Source organism: Diabrotica undecimpunctata, chromosome 4 (genome assembly GCF_040954645.1).
Source record: "Diabrotica undecimpunctata isolate CICGRU chromosome 4, icDiaUnde3, whole genome shotgun sequence".
Taxonomy (NCBI): Eukaryota; Metazoa; Arthropoda; class Insecta; order Coleoptera; family Chrysomelidae; genus Diabrotica; species Diabrotica undecimpunctata.
The window spans coordinates 150321257-150342769 of NC_092806.1; the positions used below are offsets into that span (position 1 = coordinate 150321257).

Below are 21513 nucleotides of genomic sequence, written 5' to 3' on the forward strand. Positions count from 1 at the left end.
AAATATACTGGACTTACCTTTAATCCTATCATCGTGATGCTGAATATCGGCTTCCACTAACTGGTGTTTCTTGATCAGATTTTGAACAGAAGTCAAATCTTTACCAGCATCTTCGCTGGTCAACAAGCTCTCGACCTCACCCAACCAGAAGTCCAGATCTTTAACTGCAGCAATAAATGTTCTTTGTTTATTGGCTTCCTTGAGTTTAAGCGATTTCTCTGTAGTTTTCTGAGTCAAGAACTCCCACTGATCGGCAATGGATTCAAGACGTTTTTGAACGGCCTCTTCTGATCCGGCACATTGATGCTTGTTGATCAAATTGGCACCGTTTGCCAGTACAGCTTGAATTCTATCTGCGTTAGCCGCCAATTCAGCTTCGAATGCTTGGTGTTTTTGGTGTTTGGACTGAATGTTGGCGGGATCTTTGTAGCTCTCTTCAGTGGCCAACTGAAGTTTTTCTGCTATCCAGTTCTCGATTTCGTCTGCGTCTCTGGAGAATTGCTGCAAGGTTTGACTCTCGCCCAATTTTGAACGTTTTTCAATAAGAGCATCTTTGAGATGACGCCATCTATCCAAAACCTATAAGAACAAATTCAGACATTAGGAAATGTAAATTTTTTTTATATGTGTTAACAGTTAAAATTCATTTTAAAAGTAGTTACTGTCGACCTGAAGGATAAGCCGTTCGGGAATTGACTCTTTAATGACTCTTCAGTTTGTGCAATATTGTTTTTTAGGTCATCAACGTAGGGACAGCAATTAACCAGTTAGTTTTTTGTTTTACAATAATTATATTCATAGCCAAAAGAGAGCGTGCGAAATGCATGAAAATGGCCATAGAAAATGGCCACATATAATCATTTTGGTACGTTCTTTCTTGGCTGTAAATAGACTATATTAATATGGTAATATCAATTGAAATATCAAACCAATGGAAAATTAAAAGTAACTTACTTGATTACGTTTGTCATCGATTGGTTTGGCGGCATAATGCTCCCTTTCAATCAACTGATCAGCCAACATCTGCAAGGCAGCGATCTTCTCCTCATGGGCATTAATAGCTTTGTCGAAATCTTCGTGTTTCTTGATCAATGCTTCAACATTGTCTCCGTTACTATCTACTTCGTCAGAAGCCAAGAAGGCTTCTCTGTCAGACATCCAGTTTTCAGCCTGAATAATAGATCATACATAAGTACCATGAAATTCCAAAATTTTGGGAGGAAAAGGGAAGTTTTTAGTGATTTTACCTGTTCGCAGTCTCTGTAGAAAAGATTTAATTCTAAGTTTTGGTCCAACTGTAGGCGTCTGTCGATCCAAGCGCGTTCCAGGTCAGCACGGGCTTTATTAAGTTTTTCGAGTTTATCTTGTATTTCAGGGCTTGCATAGTGATTCGAGTTAAGCAGCTGTTGACCGAATTGTTCGAGTGCATGGAAAGTTCCTGCGCGTGCGTCTATTTCAGTGCGATGTTCCTAAAATGAAAGGTGAAGATTCGTTTAGAGAAAGTTATAGCAGAAAAGGAAAATACACAGGTGCGTCAGAATGTGTTTCAGTTTAGAATTAGAACAGATAGTTAACGAAAATACGAGAAATTTCTAGATCAGTGTGACTTTCTTTAATTATGTATACGGTTATATCGTAGTATTCTTTTTAATGTTTAATAAAAATTTTAATAAACGCTATCACTGCTTTAATACTATTTTACAATTAATGTTTTATTTACGTGACCATACACCCATTATTATTAAAAATAAAAATGATTAAAAATATTTATTGGAGCAAAAATACTACTAACGGAAGATAAGAACAAATGAAGAGTTTGCATAAATGTAACGCAAATATACAGGACATAAAAATGTAAGAACAAGTCATACAATAAAAAAAATAAAAATATAACTATATATCTATATAAATATAAGAGTTATAAATCAGCGGATATAACGAATTCCAATATTTTTTTATATAGGAGAATCAGCAACCGAATACATGAACAGAAGATGACGTTTATGTCAATGAGAAAGTAATAACATTAGATATGCAGACGATACTGTGATGTTGACAAGAATATCGGAAGAGCTTTAACTTTTAGTCGAGAATATGAATAGAGTATGCAACAACTACGGTATACAGAATAATACCAAGAAAACCAAGTATATTATCTTAAGTAAAAATCCAATTTATCATACAAACATTACCATAAGTAACAAACTTACAGAAAATATCTATTGTATTAAATTCATGGTAAAAGAAAATAAAATGAAGTGAAGGAAAACAGTAACACGTGCTGGTAAAAACAAAATATTGGAAATATATTTTATACAAAAAAGACCACAACTACATACTTAAAAAGAAATATAAACAACCGAAATGACTAAGAGAAAATACGGATGAATAGAAAGGGAAGGAGTGCATTCTACAACACAATGAGCGAATATTCTACAATTTTACACAACAGGGTAAGAAAAATAATTACAACACACCATTAACATGAAAGTTGCAAGGTTTTTTCATAAAATATAGTCTGATTAATCGCTGGAGCCACTTTACTTTAGAAAGTTTACTAAAGTAAAGCCAAGTCAGGCCTTAAGGTTTAAAGTAAAGCCACTTTTATATAGAAAGTATAGAGGGTTGCTATAGATACACCAGACGAGGGACAAACGATGCGGGCCCCCAAATAGGACGAAGAATGGTAGGGCAATAGTACTTGGTGGAATACCTGTGGAGTTTAGAAGACTTTAGGTGAGGAAGGGGTTGATATGTTGTAGCAAATGATGAGTAGGATATATGAGGAATAAACGATGCCTAACGCATAAAGGAAGATAGTGATGGTACCAATGTATAAAGATAAAGGAGGTATTCAGGACTGTAAGAACTATAAAGGAATAAAGTTAATGTCACACACAATGAAAATTTGGGAAAGAACTGTAGAGCAAAAGTTAAGGAGAGAGATATCGATAGAAGAACATTTTGAGAGGATAACAATTGAGAATATTGCGCAGCTTAGTCTTACAGACTGGAGGATCATATGCAGAAACAGGAAAGAATGCAGAAAGATTGTAAAAGACATGTAAGTTACACAACCAATAGTAAAAGTAAAGAAGAATAATGGGGACTATTTCCCCAGGGCAATGAATCAGAAGAGCCCAGCAATCATTCTGCAACTAGGAGTGAAGATACGATGATGATGATATATATGAAGAGATGACTATAAATCGAATAAAATTGAGAAAAACTTAATTTTCCCCATTTTTTTTTCTAATTGTTTAAGAATTGGTGGTTAAGATATTCTGGCATTTTCAAAATTTTTCAAAAAACGTACACAGAAGAAAATATATATGAAATGTGTACCTAACTATTGTGTATGAATACAAAATCAGATGGTGTAGAAAGAAGGTAGCTCCGTTTTCTAATTTATTTTGACTAAAATTTAAGCTTCGACCTAGAATTTTCTATGTTCGTAAATTTCTAACTATTTTACTGACACCCTGACATTGAGATATAGCTGTTAAATAAAAATGAATGTATATTAATAAAATAGCCAAAATAGAAGTATTATAGGTCCAGCGTCCTGGGTTAACTGGAAAAACTGTTGAAATATAAAAGAAGTCAAGAACCTGCTGAAAACAGAGTTGAAGCGTTAAAAGATGGATTAATAATGACTATACAGGATGGAAACAATCATGTCTATAGACTAATTGTTCAATGCTGTATAATTTGTTTGAAAAATGTTGATGTTCACGACCACCAGTACACGATTTACAGCTTTGAAGGTGTTTTAAAAACATTTGCCAATCTTAGTTGTTGAAATATGAAACGTATCAGTCAGAAAACACATAGATTGGCAAAATGTCGTTAAAATACCTTTCGACAACTAAAGCAAACTAGAGGTAAAAGATACAAAACTCAATAATATCCTTTATTTTTTTATGTAATTAGGAATTGGAACTGTAATAAAGAACCCAGGCACCTATCCCATGTAAAAGTGGTTTCAGTTAAATTGTCTGAAACTTTGCAGAGATAAAGCTTTGATCATGCTGATCAAAAGTTCTCATTGCTTCATGACTCAAAAATCAATTAGAAACAATTTTAACTCACAGTGCTTCAAAGTGTCGGTTTTTAATCCATTTTTCGAAATCATGAATTTCGAAATGTGCTCTCCCACATATTCAACATATGGCATCTGAATCTCATTAAACACGAATGTGGGATCTTGTAACGATGTTCTGATCGTTTAACAGTTCGAACCGTGGGAGTGTCAATATTTACGCATCCACTTCTACAACGAGACGACGAAGTGGGATTCAGAGCGGCTATTTAAGGCGTGTGAGTAGCGGAATTAGACAGTCTTGTAGCTAGCGCTCTAGGCTCCCTGACTCGCCGGTGTAGTGAACCTGCGAGCCAACCCGGACAGAGAGATTTCCGTATTGAGGATCGTACTCTGTCCTTAACCAAGCGGAACCCATCGGTATTGTGTATTGAACATTACCGTGGGTCTGCACAGCCGAATACTTTATTTGCGAGTGCGTTCGGAGCTCCCGCTGAATTGAAGCGGAAGCGAGCATAAGTCTGCGTATGATCGATTTCACCTATTTCATTTCTTTATTAGTAATAATTAATTTCTTTTCTTTTATAGACGTTCGCCGGGGAGTTCATTCATCGCGGGACCCAGACGGAGACGTAGAATTCACTTCATTTTTATTTATTGTATATACGGCGTAGAATTCATTTTATTTTATTTATTGTATATATGCTAAATTAATAGATTTATTTTTTATTTTAACCTGTGTTTTACTGAGTCTGTCACCCCGAAAGAGCTACCCATCACAATCTGAATGACATTCCTTAATGTTCCCCTCCCATTTCTTAATGTCAAAAAAATAAATGGGTATGTATAAGAGAGATATCTCACTAAACTTAACACGCTTTGAGAAGATGATAAATAAAAAGTATGTAAAATGTCTAGAAAGTATGTGGTATATTCTGATTAATTATTAAAGGTCTCTAGTCTATTAATTAGTGAAGTAAAACCAACTATGACCTTTAGAATTTAATTTGTGAATATCACTCACGAATTTTTGAATGTTTAGGTACTTCATTTATTAGCCAGCAATAATATTAGTACTACTTTTTGATATGGAGAGTTCAATTTTACTCAAAACATCGGTTTATCAATGTTTTAACTTCTACATACTTTCTGTACATACTACATAATCATTTTGTAACATTACGAGTTTTGTATCCACGTTGCATTTGACACAAGGATTTAACAAGCTTAACATTAGGTATAAAATTAGTAGCTGTAAATTTAAAACACCATAACCACAAGTAACTACCTGAGGAGCACGAGCGCCATACATTGCATCTATTTCTGCCTTGTAGTTCTAAAAATCGAGTAAGCACATGAGATAATCCATCAAAAACAAAAATTCAACATTAATGACAAATAAACAGTACTGCTAATATGAACCAAAAAAAATGTCTTCTAAGTCTAGTAGTGCATGCAATACTATTTTGTAAATCAAATAAATTTATTCATTCATAGAGATTATATTCGCATTTGGGTACAATATTATATAGTTTTCAAATTCTTAAGTTTGTTAAATAAATAATCGAGATATTTGGCTGAAGAATTGACTTAGTTTAACACAATATTAAAGATATCGGAAAGAAACCGAGAACAAAAATAAACCGATACTATTAATAATGAAAATCCCTGTAGATTTTTTGAACACAGTACCAAAAGAAACCTATGTATACAGTTTCAAGATTCTATGACTTTTCCTTAAAAAAACCATAAAAATATGAGAAAAAATAACTTATTCATCCCTAAATTAAAACGGTCTTTCCTGGTCCCAAGTTTTAGGACTCTAGGGCTTTTTCTTCAAGAAAAAGAAAAGGCATAGGAATATGACAAGAGCTACATGCTAAGTTTCAAATTTTTACGGATTTCCCTTCAAAACAAAATAAACGCATAAGGATATGGAAATGAGAAGACTCAGTGACCCCAAATCTCGTACTTCCGTACCTCCAAGAGGACCAAGTATCAACAATACCTCCTATGTATCAAGTTTCAAGAATTTAGGATTTTTCCGTCGGGAACGAGCAAAACGAATAAGAATGTGAAAAGAAGACCTACATTCAATAGACTCTTTCTTACACCAAGAGAAACGTATGTATAAAGTTCCAAAGAGCTTTTTCTTCACAAAGAAGTAATGGTATAGATCTCTGGACATGAGATGGAGAAGTAGATATATTGACGCCAAATTTCTATTCGTGGAGTTTCAAGATCCTAGGGCTTTTTCCTTTCACGAAAAAAAAATAGTCATAAGATGAGATGGAAAAGACCTGTTGAAAAGCTATATCATTAGACAGCCAATCAAATACTGACCAATGAATATCCTTGACTACATTTCCTAATCTGAACGTTGCTTTTTTAATTAGTCATTTTTATTGGACCCTTACAACTAGCCGTGTTGCCCAAGGTATCAATATAAACAGATTTCCAATCAGCTCCAGATGGTTTCTAACCTAACGTCTCTACAGATCCAGCTCGAGCTCTGCCTGAGGAAGTCTGCCAAACTCTGAGGAAGTGCTATTAAATTTGTGTTTCTGCTTCCCACTTGCAAGAGTTTTATAAATTTCTGAAATGTAGGAGAGTTCACTCTCTCCTCTCTTACTTTTCTTTTCCATTTCGAATTCACCTATCTCTAACAGAGGACCTTAACTTCACCTTCGCAGAAAGGTGTTTCCTCCTACTTGCTGGCAGCAATGAGACCAACCTCACCTGACTGTAAGTGTTCCTCGGATAGCTGTGACATTAGATGATCTCACACCTATCCGCAACACCCGGTTTTTCCGTACGTATGAGATGTAGAGTGGTAGGTAGTCTGAGGGTATGAGTCTACAACCATGAAGAGTAAAGTGGGCGTCCAAGAAAAACTCGTCCATAGTTGACTGGTTCCCTAGGAGCCATACCGGCTCTATAATGTAAAATACCGCCTAAAAATCTCATTTTTTACCCCACATTTCCTATCCTTATTTCTACCTACCTATTTATTGGTATCCTGAACCCCTCGAGTACCTGATACATAGGGTGTCCGAAGTATTACGTTCAGAAGTCATCCACGTTTACTTATTTACCTTTTTCCTTCCTATCTACTAGTCACTATGAGTACTAGCCCTTAGATACTTATAAGGGAACCATGATGGTACACGACTTGCACCTCACAACTAACCAAACCTACTTTCACTCCCTGCCTAACCATACTTGCTACAACACCCGGAGTAGTAAGTAGTTAGGAATCGCCATTCCACCAACAACAGTATAGTCTGGGACATGTTGACCTAGTACTAATCGCTATTGTCTCTTGGGCAGCAACAGTGGTTCAATCAGTCAATCAGTTACCGCACAGACAAACAAAGGGATGGACAGACACCGACAAAATTTCAATAAGAATCTGAAAAGTCCTTACTATATGGTAACAAAATGGATACATATAAGATTTTTTTGCAGGAAAATTGATAAATGTTATAAATGTGCCACTAAGGGCCAAATGTTAGTATTTCCTAGATAGCAGTCAAGGTTTTGAAAAAATAAACTTTCTCATGCACATTTGACAAAAAGAAGTGCATGAAAGATCTTAAAAAGAATGTAACTTGCTATGGAATCTTTTACTTATGGTTCAAAAACTCTACGTTAATTCCATTTGAAGGTCTCAACTATTTCTTGTCTTCCTGAAGAAACCTGTGAGTTACAAAAAGGAGCCTCAATATTAACTTCTAAAAAACTTTTGGGATCGAAATAAGTAACTCTCCCAACATAGAACTACTTAATAAGGAGTCTAAATTACTCTAGCTATGATAGTTGATGAGTAAATCAGTTTTTTTAAGTTTTCTCGGAACTGATAGTCAAAAATCTTCGGTTTCATAATTTTCTTCATAAGTTTTAATGCTGAATCTGTCAGCAGATTTTCTATACGAAGGGATAGAGAAGCAGACGAATCGCCCGAAATAATTTGGCCCCAAACCATATAATCCAGGTCTTTCATCATGTGATTGCCATGTGTTTGGTCAACTAAAAGATGCACTGGTAGAAGTACCACTTTGTTAAAGACATGACCCCATGCTTTTTATTTAAATGGAATACAGAAAGTAACTACATGCTGGTTCGATTATAATATTACAAAACGCTAGATGAAGCACTAATCTCAGCCCAGGTGTATAAACGTATATCATCTAGCCCAAAAATAAAAGAAATAAGATTTTACGAAAATGAAGACGTCACAACCGCAGATAACCGATAATCTATTCTATCCCAGATGTTCAGATAATTTATTCCTATTAAAACCACTCTTGTATCAACACATGTATTCGGATTCTTGCTCAACGAACCGACCCCATAGTATTCTCTACTAAGATTATCAAGATTTTCTACGCTGATAGACCATTCATACCATTCGCCTCCGGCGGTACCTTGTAATTTATTTGTTTTGAAGAGACAAATTTTTATAATAACGAAAAAGATTTCAGGCAAACACAATGAATAAACTGAGTTAAAAATCATGAACATACATTGTATTGCAAGTAACTGATAATTCTTTAATATATCAGCTGATTGGTTGTAAAGAATTTTTAATGCAAAAATATGAAAATTTCATTCCTATATAATAATAAAACATTTTAACTTAGTGTTGCAAACACACCATGCTTACAAGACGCCCCGACCCCGCTACTAAAATCCAAAAAACATCTCACCTGGTGGCGTTCAATCAAAGCTTCTGCACCAGTAACGTCGTTGGCCAACTCTTCGGAACTGACCAATCCAAGCATAGAGCTGATCCAAGCCAATAGATCGCGGTGGTCGTTGAGGAATCGTTGGAGATCGTAGGAATCTAGTAGTTTTTCCTTGCGGCTGTTTGCTTTCGCGGTCAATTGGGTCCATAGTTCGGTGATTTCCTCTTGTTTGAGTCTCGTTTGTTCGGCGCTTTCGGGATGGGAGTTTACCAGACGGTTGGCAGTATCGTCCAATTGTTTGATCTAGAAAGAATACTTCGTTTAATATCTAAAGAAATCGATCTTAAGACACGTGTAATATGATTATTTATACAAATTGATTTGAATATATTGCACTCTATCAAAAGAACAACATTTTGGTTAAAGAGTTTAACAATCTAATTTAGAAAAGCATTGGTATGTGAACTATATGTATGCCAGTAACATGTAAACAAAAATGTTTTAATATATTACCTTGTCGCCTAAAGCAGCTAAATCCCTTTCCAATCCTTCATGTTTTCTCTGCAAGGTTTGTACACTTCTCAAATCTTTACCAAGATCGTCGTTATTCAAAGCCTCGTCTTTTTCAGTGATCCAATCTTTAGTTTCGTCAACGTCTCTGTGGAATCTTTGGACCTCGTGAGCTGATCCCAACTGGTTGGCTCTGTTAATAATGAGAACAGTTAATTATTGTGTTACAATTGTGTAAAAAAAAGCTTTTGTAGAAAGCAGCAATATATTTTTGTTTTTGGTAAATATCGATCAATGCTTTTTGTAATTACCTCAGAATTTGAATCAATTGTACTAGGAGTCCCTGGAGAATATCTAACTCCTGATTATGACCCGATAGAGGGTGTACATTCAAATTTAACGCGGTGTGACCAGAGAACTTAATTATGTGGTATTAAGTTTTATAATTATCTGATAATTCTTTTTCATTTCTTGGCAAAATATATTATTTTACTAACATTGATCGTTATTCCCAATGTTTACCAGTAAAATCTGATCAATTGAATTCTTATTACAAATGGAAAAGCAAATTTGAAAAGTGTGCTCTGTTAAAAAGGGCGTTAACTTTCCAAAATATAGCATCCCATGATTTATAGCTCAAGCAAGTTGCAGATTAATACCTTGTGTAACTTTATAAACGTTAAGATTTAAACAAGGATTTTTTATTAATCCAATTCCTCTTTACTTTCTGTATAACGCTTGTATACGCATGTCATTTTAACGTTGGTAGAATTGTTGACACCTGTCACCTTGTCAGCGATGTCTGTCCCACTTTCCTGTTTACTAGAATCTGTTAATATTTAACTCAGCTAATTTCAATAAAATATTTTATTTTCATTTATAATTTTTTCAAGGTAACAAACCTTCATACTCGGGTACGTCTTCAACATTATCTTACAAAAATTCACTTGTTCTTTTTGTAAATACTTTCACATTTCTTCATTCTTTACTGGTTTTCGAATAAGCTTTTTAAAGTTTTATAGTAATTTTTATTTAAATCTAACCTACATCCACAAGGTTTAGAAATCTTTTTTAAGTATATGCTTTAGTAATTTATAATTATTTTCATTTTATATGAAACTGTTGTGCGTTTTTTGTAACTGGGTAATTCTAGTTTTGTATGCCTTCCTCATTCTTCGAAAGGTCAGGAACAGGTTTTTTTGGAAAACTTTTAACTTTTCTAACCGTGGAAACCAAAGTGACGGTTCCTTTTTCTAGCTCTTTTGTCGGAACTATCATTAAACCCACTTAACATGTAGCAAATCCATTTAACATAAGATTGACGGCAAGCACTTTTCTTCAGCAACGTTCAGTGAAGAGAAGTAACCACCACAGAGACGAAACAAGTATTTATTTATTAAATTATTGTATTTATGCTATATAAAAATCATCCAACGTAAATCTTCACAAGTGATTTTCATTTTTGCCCAAATTTGCACCTTTTAAACATTCACTATCAGCAATCCACTCAGTCAATTTCTAACTTGCCACTGGTTTTGTAGTAATTAACGTGAATTTCCACAAATACAGTGAAGAGACCATTAAGCAAAGATCTAAAATTAAAGTATCAATTGAACAAATGGAGAGGCCGATGACGAAGTGCTGCTGGTTGAAGGGTTCTTCCCAGGGACGGTGCACGAAGTTGCTCGGGCATTCTTCGAGGTCGTAAAGAGATGTTGCCTTGGAAAATGGCTTACATTCAAAAAAAAAATCCATTAATCCAAATGAGAGTTCTTGATGGAACTTAAGAGAGCTGTACCTATCTCGAAGCCAGTGAATTATCTAGAAGTGATACTAGACTCTAAACTGTCATGGAAAAATACTAGGAAAAGATCTTCTGTAGCCTTCTGGGAGAGCTTTGATTATCAGAGTCAAATATGATCTACGGACCAATATTATAAAGTCGATTTATCTGTATATAATGAGGCTCCTACAACAGCACTGGAGGTTAAGGGACTTTTTCGTCTTGACACCTCATTGAAAACTTTTTCGGATAGTGGTTGGGAGCGACCAATCTAAGATTGTGAAATGTCATGGTACACCATAGAGCACTATCCTTTACTTTTCATGGTGAAGAACAATATGATCCCTTATTTTGAATTCTCGTCATCCTTTTTCTGAATGTGAGGAGTGGATAGGATAAGAAGCAATTTTTAAGAGAGTTTTGATAAGGAAGTTCCTGGACATCTGGACCGGTAGTAAGGCTATGAGACGGGTTGGTTCTACGAAGAGTAACAGGGTTCTTCTAAAAGTTTCACAGGTCTACTCCTCCTGCTACTCGTAGGAGGCGTTGTCTGATGGTCGATATGCTCTCTAGCCATATAGCCCACAATTACTCGGATTAGTGGATACTTCAAGATGTCTATGTAATGAGGGCGAAACGTCCTCTCATCTCCTTTATCAATGCTCAATCTTGACATATCAGAGATATTAAGTCTTTGGATCGACATTTAGCAGTTGTACTATGTCAATGTCATCCCGTTCGCAGCTAGGTCTTCTGATACCTTTGCTATCACTATGATCTTGTCAATGAAGTGATACAATGGGCCCGATTTAAGTGATCTACATATCAGCTCAGTAATGGCTAATTAGAAAACAGATTGGACCAAAGACTGTTACCAACCAAACATTGATTTCTTAATTAAGATTAAAACTTAGTATTTAATCAATGATTACAACTCAAACCTCAAACTTTAAAACAATATAAACTAGCTGGTTGTTACGATTATTTGTGATATCAAAAGAATTACTGCGGTTTATTGATTACCTATATCTATTTTAATGAAAGTGTACTTTTAAACTATGATATAAATACCAATAACTTTTAATACATATTAACGGATTAATTTTAGTGATATCCTAATAATTTACCAATGAGTTCTTATATATGATAAGACAATTATGTCAAGCTATATATGCAATATAATTAATGGCATCTAAGCCCATTGGCAGCGTTGGAAACCCGATAGAAAAAGCTGCAATATTTTTAAAATGATCCTGTCAAACCTATCATCATCGTTTCTTGCACCTGGTGCTTCCTGATGGACATCGCCCACTTTTTTAAGAACAAATTCCTCTTCGCTGTAAGGTGTTTAAAAAAATGTGTTTTAAATGATGCTTATAAATATTCAAAAGAAAACTAATCAAAAATAAAACTTAAAACCTGTGTTACTGGAAAAATATTTATGTTCCATAGATAGATGAAACCAGAAAATTTTAATTATCGGGTTTTTAGTATTAAGGGACTTTTTAAAGTTGATTCGAAATGGTGAAAACTTCCAAGAACCTTGTATAAGTTTGGAATGTCCACAAATTTATTTTTCAATAAAAGTAATGGCTAATATGAGAAAAAAGAAAAGAAAAAATTAGATTATAATGTAATTAAATTTGGTGATAAAGACAAAGGGCAGTTATGTGTATGGTAATAAATATAATACATAATAAAAATCCGCCATTTCAGAACGACAGTGAGACAATACTAATGAAAAATCTACAATCAGCATCTCTAAAAAGTAGAAAGTAAATGTTTAAAATACATATCAGCATTATCTGATTTCTATTTAGGTCAAAATGCCTTACCTTTCAGATGTCAACTTTTGCAAGTCTGTCCATTTGGTATTCAAATCATCTATTTGGGTTCTAATCTTCATAGCAGCCTCGGTCTGATCAAGCGAGACAAGTTGCATGGCTATTTCGTTCATTTCCGCCAATCTAACTTCGTTTGCTTTCAAATCTGTTTGGAAATCGTCGAATTTCTTCTGTAAAACCTCAACTTGTTCTAAGTCTTCTCCAACATCTTCGACTTGAGCATGCATTTCCTTATCTGAGAAGAGGTAAAGCAAAATATATAATGTGCTTAAGGTTCCGTGTTCAACACAATATGATCGGTTTAAAAAACATAGAAAAGGGAGGACTGATGACCAGAAAGAGTTAGAGGAAGTGAGAAAGGTAATGAGGGATATGAAAATACAAATTTACGTAGATAGATAGGCAAAATTTCAGTCCTTTCGAAACCAGCATTTCGGTTAGTTACTAGGAAGTTTGAAACTGTTATAATTTACGAACTACCACGTTATATAATTTTTTTGCTTTTAGTTTTTTAATAAATCCTACCTTTAATCCATCCCGCCAATTCAGCTGCTTCTCTAACAAGGACGTATGCTTTGACCGTTTCATCGAGTTTGGTGCGACGTTCGTTGGCCAACTGTAGAAGCCTGTCATACTGTTGGTTGATCTGGTTCTGTCTGGCCGAGATCGAGTTGCTGTCCAATAGGTTTTGTTGCGAAGCTGTCAAGCCGGCGTCGACTTTCTTTACGTATGCAGCCGGAACGAACCCTTGACGATCGTGAATTTCGACTTTCCACCAATCCTGAAAAATGAAAATGACTAGATAAATAAATTGTGGAATTTATCATTCTTCATAATTTGTATAATCAAATTATTATTAAATAATTAATCTTGCTATATCTCTCTTGGTGCTAAAATGCAGAAATGCAAGAACTATAGAGGAAAGTCTGACATAGAGATACAGAAAAACGGAAATCGTGGATGACCGATGAAATACTTGAACTTATGGATCAGAGAAAAAATAACAAAGAAAATCTCCAAGAATATAAGCGAATACATACCATCATCAGAAGAAAGATAAGAGAAGCCAAAGAGAAACAAAGAACAGAACAATCAAGAAAGAGGGGAGTATCAGAGCAGTCCAAGATCCACAAGGAATTATCGAGACAATTATGATGATGATGATGATGATCGTGATGATGATGATCGTGATGATGATGATCGTGATGATGATGATGACCGTGATGATGATGATATGTATTATGTATAATAAAATGAAAATAAACTAAAAGAAACAATTTCGCAATCACAGGATCGAAATCTATTCTTTGAGGCTTCAATTTTAAGATATATTAAAAAACCTTCAAGGTTTGATTGAAATTGGTATTAAAACAACTGTTTGAAAAGGCTTTTTAGCTTAGACATTTATAATAACTCTGATATTTTTTATATCACGCGTTTGTAAGTAGCCTCACCGAAAAAAATAATCTTTAAAAAAGAACCATCTATGATCATCAATAGAAACCAAGATCTAAATTTTATGATCCATTTTATGGATGGCTTATACCTACTGAGAAGGAGTAAACAGGTATAACCCGTTAAAGTTATGATACTCGTAAAATACCGTTTTTTTTAGCTGTTTTTTGAGAATAGAACTTTAAATTGGAGAACGAGGAAAAATTGTGCTCTCGGTTTCTATGGTCCTTTTAAAAAAAATTGTGCTTCTTCATCAGTTTTCAGTAAGCCTACTTACAAGCGCATAACATAAAAAAATCAATGTTATTATAAATGTTTATAAGCTAAAACGTCTAATACGTTTTATAATAAAACGTAAGCTAAAAAACGTATAGAGTCACTGCTTGGGCAATTACAATTGTTTAAATAATCGATCTCCGGGATTAATAAAATTAAATAAATTATAAACAATTCTCTAACACACTTAAATAACTCATTAACTGCCACAATTTCAAGTAGTTATATTACATGTCAATATGCAAAAAAAACAAACTTATTACTATTGAATCAATATAAATTACAATTGTTTATGTATTTTAATTAAAGAACTTGAAGATCTACAAGTTTTATTTGAACAATTTTTTTCTAAAATGTATAAGAGACGTTTTATTGGCAAAAAATAATGTTTGACTTTTTTTGACTGTTTAAAAAAACAAAGCAAAATCAGCTGTACGTCTGCACTAATTTGTCTTAAGCTAAACCTCATATACTTTTCATAAAATTCAAATAGATGAGATCTTTTAAAGATTTTTACGTGAAATCGATGATTTTTTCACAGATAGAATGTACTATCGGGTTTCTGTAGCTCTAAAGAGTATTTTGCGTAGCGAGCAGAACGTACTAACTCTACCTACAAAAAGGAAATATGTTAAAATAAATGAATGGTAACACATTTAAAGAACGACAAAAATTCTGGAATAACAGAGAGAACATCAAAAAATGCTATGTGAGAAAACGGTAATTTAGACAATGATTGAACATCAAAGGTCAGAAATGTTCCAATACATAAAAAAAGAAAACTACAAGAAAAACCAGCAATATAGAGGTATAATTCTTAGAAGTATGCTATAAAGTATGCAGAGAAAGACATAGGGGCATACCAAGCAGGATTTAGATGTAATAGGTCGGTTATGGACCAAATTTTCGTACTAAAAAACAAACGACCTGATATGAACATAAAATCAGAATATATACAAGAATAAAACAATTTGTAAGTTAAAAAATTATAATACAAAACGGAAAAAATAATAAGAAAAATAAATATAGTTAGGATCGATGAGAAACATAATCAAAGATATACATAATTCTAACAAAAAACCCATACATGGGCATATCATAATATGCAAATGTGAAAAAGTATCAAAGATAATAATTATATGGTTTTAAAATAACAAATAAAACCTTGTTATATTTTGTTTCATATCTGTCCAATACAAATACTTTTTTGTAAAAAAATTCTTGTACCTACTACATTATCAATTTTGTAAACATCCCAAACACACAGTGCAAAGAATACTCACTGATGTTAAAAACCTCCCACGTTTTTTTCTAAATTTAAAAATGTTACATATTAAGATTTCAACTATCCAAAACGTAACCACCATCACTTCGAATAATACTCATCTGTTTTTTGCTCTTATCTAATTTGTAGATAAAGCAACAAGGTCGACAATACATACAAAACATGTGATTTGAATTAACACGTCTGCCAGAAGCTTAAGGTGGTAGATAATATTTAATTTTTCAATAAGTTCTTGACTTTACTTGACCTACAAATATAACTAAAACATTGATGTACTAGTTTATTTATTTGTCATGGAAGTGTAACAAATACTATATAAATTGAAAACTAGTGTATTAGTCATTATGTAGAAGGATATGTTTATTTATTTATTTATATACGGCATCCATTTACTTACAATTTTTACAAAGTTACATCTTACAATCAATAAATTATTAAAATAACAATCACAAGTTTTACAAAGTTACACCTTAACAACAATAAATTATTAAAATAACAAACACCTCAGAATAATACAAACATATAAGAATAATATAGATGTACAACAAACTTATTGTAAGATACTATTTAGTTGTGTTTTTTAAACAAACTAATTTTGGAGTCAAAAATATCCATTTGTCTTGGTAGGCTATTAGCACTCCGGACCAATCGTGTAGTTGGTTCATTGATACCATAATTAGTGTGGTGAAATGGCACTGAAAAGATTTCTGATTGTCTGTTGCTTCTATTAGGAACTTTAAGACTAACAAGCGATAAGAGTTGAGGACAATCTATAAAAGCATTGATAACTTTGTGTAAGAAACATAAATCTAACAATGTCCTCCTTGACTCAAGTGTTGGTAAGTTAAGACTATCTCTTACCCACTGATAGTTGTATTCCTCTCTCCTGTATCCACTCTTATAGGCTGCTACCCTCAGAAATTTATTCTGGACTCTTTCAATCTGTTGAATGTAACAGTGGTATGATGGGGACCATACAACTGATCCAAACTCCAGAATGGGTCTAACGAGACCACAATAAAGTTTTCTAAATGTAAACAAAGACAGGTCCACTGATGTGCGTTGGATAAATCCCAGCACTTTCATCGCTCTATTTGTTACTTGGTTGATGTGGCTTGAGAATGACAGTTTGGTGTCTAACCAGATTCCCAAATCTAATACTTCATTTGTCGAGGCTAATGGCAAGTTATTTATGTAGTAAACAAATTCAATTGGATTTCTTTGCCTTGAGAATGTCATTTTATGACATTTGTTTATATTGAGTGACATTTTGTTTAAAGTGCACCAATCATAAAACGATTTAAGATCTTCCTGTAATATAGCAGCATCATTCCAGGATTGAATTTTTCTAAACAGTTTTACATCGTCAGCAAACATAAGAACACTACAATTTTTGATTTGTTGTACTAAATCAACCAGAAACAAACAAAACAAAACAGGGCCACAATGGGAGCCTTGTGGCACGCCCGATGGAACTGTTATTTCAATTGAAGTGTCACTTCCCAAGTTAACTGCCTGCGTACGGCAGGCAGTTAGCAGGTTTAAGTGTGTATAATCTATAAGAGCCACAAAACTACTTATTCACACCATGAAAATATATGTAGGAGAGAGTAATTATGGATACATTGTTGGACATGTGAAGAAACATTTATACAGTCTAAATTTAAACAAGACAGATCTTCCAAGGCATTCTATTGAAGGTTGGATATCAACATGAAAATTTTCACTCTTCTTTTTCTTTTTTACCTTCAATTTTACCTTCCATAAAAAAATTATTATTCAAGGTAAAAAATTTATATCTCTAGAAAATACTTTTCTTTAAAATTCAAGCTCTTTCTTTAAATGATATGAGGAACATTCTTAAGAGCGTAGGTGCAAAATTTCGGGCCAATGCTTTTTAAATGCATTCATTTTTTTCGAATCCTGAGAAAACTAATAAATATTTTTGAAAAATTTAAACGCAGAATGAAAAATTGCATTATTACCGAGGGCCGAAAGTCCCATAGAATAAACAAGAAGTTTTTTTTAATGAGATATTTGAAATTAAAAATCACTCTAAATTTTCTTTTCTTTTTCACCCCTGTAACTTATTAAAATAAACGTTATAGAAGTTTTCAGGGACTTTCGACCCTCAGTAATAATGTAATCTTTTATTCTGCGTTTAAATTTTTCAAAAATACTGATTAGTTTTCTCAGGATTCGAAAAAAATGAATGCATTTAAAAAGCATTGGCCCGAAATTTTGCGCCTACGCTCTTAAAAGAATTTACAGAAATTCATTGACAATATGGGGAAGGTCATAATTTGATTCCATGACATCCAGTCAATTGCTCCTCATGAAGTTATTACATTAGTCCAGTCATCAGAGACGAAGATGCCACTAAACCTCTAAAAATCATACAAACAAGCTGAATGTCAATTTTGGAAGCCCAAAAAGATGCAAAAAAGTTCTCTCCTAACCCCGGATTTCCCCCTAAAGTTCCCCTCGTATGGAGGAAACACAGAAAACATCTACTTCACAAGATAATTGTAAAGAAAAAAAATTTTCTAGCAGTTTTTTGTGAAGTGAACAGTTCTCTCATAAATGACCGATCCTATATAGGATGAAAAATAGAAATGTGCAAATTACAGTAAAAATTGGTGAACATAGAAAGGACTTTGTACATGATTGTAGTAAGCTTTTGATCGCTCAGGAATATTTTACAACCTCTGTTAACCGCCCCCTTCCCGTAAAGTAGTAAAAATGGGAAGGAACCGATTATCTATATTAAAAAAAACGTACATTTGACCTACTCGTCACAAAGCCCCCCACTTAAAGTTGCTTGTTGAAATGGGAAATAAATCGTACGAAGTAATATTTATACTAGTAATAATAATAACAATAATTATAATTTTTATTGCTTGGTTGACAACAGGAAAGATGTTTCCCGAGAGTTTCCTACTTGCCATTCAGTATCAGGTTATTCCAACTAAAAATTACCTGAAATATATTGTTAAAGTCCAAAATGACAAATGCCGATATGGATGCCAAGCACAAGAAACCATCTAACATCTTACCGGGGGCTGCCAGGAGTTTGTCGGTACTGATTATACAGAACGCCATGACTCAGTAGGAAAGATTATCCACCAAGAACTAGCTGACAAACTGGGACTTCTCCAAACTGACCATCTTCCTTATTATCAATATGTTCCTGACAGAATGCTTGAAAATGACAACTACAAGCTATACTGGACCGCACTGTGCTCACAGACCAACCAGTGGCACATAATAGATCGGATATCATACTAGTTAATAAACTTACTAGGGGCAAACAACACTTATTGATATGGCGATACCTAACACCAATAATTTGCATGTTAAATACAACGAAAAGATAACCAAGTACAGAGATCTAGAAATACAAATCAGGAGACAATGGAAAATGGAAAGTACCCAGACCGTACTTATTATTCTATCTACTACTGGTGTTATTCCCAAAAACCTCCTAGAGAACATAAAACAACTGGGTCTACATGAACATCTCTATAAGGCCATGCAGAAAGCTGTACTTCTGGCTACGTCCAGATGTGTATGAAAATTTTTGGGAGATACTCCAGCATACCAAGTCACCTAGTGCTCGATAACACGGAAAGAGTCCCACCAAAGCTCAATCCTTTTGATACCGTAGGTATCTGGAATGAGTGATTTTTCCCCTTAGAGGGAGTGTGAGCCGTATGGCTAAATCTGGATTTTTATTACAAAATGGTTTTTATTTAATGTACAAAATTGGCTCCTTCATCAATTTCATCGCCCACGTTTTCATCTACATCTATATCAACAACGTCGTCATCGTCTAATTCCTTTGGTCATAGAGGTGCGAGATTATCCCTCACTGTCATCTCACAGAACCTGTACGCAAACTGCAGAGCATTTAAGTCCTGCTTTTTTGCAGGAGCACGCTTTGCCGCAACCCTTTGTACAATTACATCATTTTTAACAAATTACTTGGAGCAGGAGCTTGCGTCATTTGTCTGGGAATAAATATATTTTCTCGGTCCCAAAACCAACCCCATTCTTCAGGTGGCAGCGATTATATACAAGAATATAAAAGTTTCTATTACAATTTGCCTTTTAAAACTAAGTTATAAAAATAAGCATAAGAGTATAACTATAAAATGGACAATATTCATTTGAATTATTTTGTCAAATACTAATCTATGAGGATACTGTAATTTTTGTTTGTGGGCTCTTGTAGAATCTTACCAAGATTAAGAACGCTGTAGATGTTGCAGGAGATTTATGCACTCTAAATATTGAATAAAAAGAGGAACTAATGATGGACCGTTGCAACTGGAGGTAGATTATTAAATCAGCAAAGGCCCACCCTGGGCTATAGCACTAGAGAGAAGGAAAGATACCTCTTGTATTTGATATATTCTCTCATTTACCTATTAATTTGTTTTAAATGCACCAAAATCAAAAATCACTAGTTTTTATTAGTCGTAATGTACGCAAATTAGAAGCCATTTTCGTTAAGAACAAAAGAACTAATGAAATAAAAAAAACTCTAAACCATCTTACCTTGTTATTTGAATTCAACAAGTGAAGCAAATCTCCTTTCTTCATCGAAACTTCTCTGGCAGATTTTTCTGTGTAATCATACAAAGCTTGAACAGTTTCTCTTCCAGTTACATCAACTACTGGTGGCTCTTGTTGCTAAAAAAATAAATATTTTAATTAGTGAATTCTTAAATTAAGTTTTGTTTAATTGAAACCAACTAAGAACATACAAATGGAGCATACGTCAAGACATATAGTAAAAAACCATATAACCCTAATAATTGCTGTCCTACATGTAAGAGGTACACCCATTTAAAGAAGAAGCACCAAAGATTTCTACAGTAGCAGAAAGAACAAGAATTTATTAATAAAGGGGAAATTATACTACTTTACATGTTCTTTATGTTATTAACTTTTCCATAATTTTCTGCTGCTGAAGCATTTATACAATTTTTTAAAAGATTTAATTAGTTCTTGACTTCCTTCTGAATTGGTACATGACTCTTAGATATACAAATCGTCAGCAAATTGGATCGACTTGATGGAATTAAACGAAACTAACTTACTAATTACCGAAAACAACACAAAATAAAACAAAACAACACAAACTTAGTGGGAAATGTCCTAAAATACCCTCAAATAAAAGGCAGAGAAAAGTAAGGTTATATTTTCAATGCTGTCAGTTGTAAATGTGTGGACAGTGTTCCCAACTGTGAATATTGAAAAATGTCACAATAATTCCATTAATTCGCACAATATTATTTTTTAATCTTTAAACTTAAAATATTCAGCACAGTTCTTTTACATAAGCTTCTTGATTTGGTTGGTTTTATTTCGCCGCTATTAATCTGATGGACATTTTTTTAGGTTCCATTTGCACGGCAACTTTTTCAAATTTATATATAATTGACTTGAGAGTACTGTTCTTTGCACTGGAACTGACTGATTTTCAAAATCAATAATAAACAAATGTATATTTTCTTAGAGAGAATGATCTCTAAAGGACCAATCCCACATACGAGTTTATCAGTTTCCAAACATATGAAAATATAATATTTTAGGTTGGCAACTGCAAACTCTGAGATAGCGCG

The 21513-nt window shown here is 33.7% G+C and overlaps 1 protein-coding gene across 6 annotated transcripts in view; it reads right to left on the minus strand.

Annotated features, from left to right (window-relative positions):
* The window catches only part of alpha-Spec (alpha spectrin), a 47446-nt gene that overhangs the window by 9209 nt on the left and 16724 nt on the right, over window positions 1-21513 (minus strand). For 4 of the 6 annotated variants that reach the window (XM_072530505.1, XM_072530509.1, XM_072530506.1 and 1 more), the window contains exons 10-18: window positions 20444-20578; window positions 13393-13648; window positions 12859-13102; window positions 9244-9433; window positions 8752-9033; window positions 5331-5378; window positions 1248-1469; window positions 955-1170; window positions 18-579 (exon numbers count right to left, since the gene is read on the minus strand). In XM_072530505.1, the coding sequence (XP_072386606.1) occupies window positions 18-579; window positions 955-1170; window positions 1248-1469; window positions 5331-5378; window positions 8752-9033; window positions 9244-9433; window positions 12859-13102; window positions 13393-13648; window positions 20444-20578 (2155 nt within the window). The remainder of the gene's footprint in view (window positions 1-17; window positions 580-954; window positions 1171-1247; window positions 1470-5330; window positions 5379-8751; window positions 9034-9243; window positions 9434-12858; window positions 13103-13392; window positions 13649-20443; window positions 20579-21513) is intronic. The other 2 variants (XM_072530511.1, XM_072530510.1) reach the window with 1 other exon arrangement.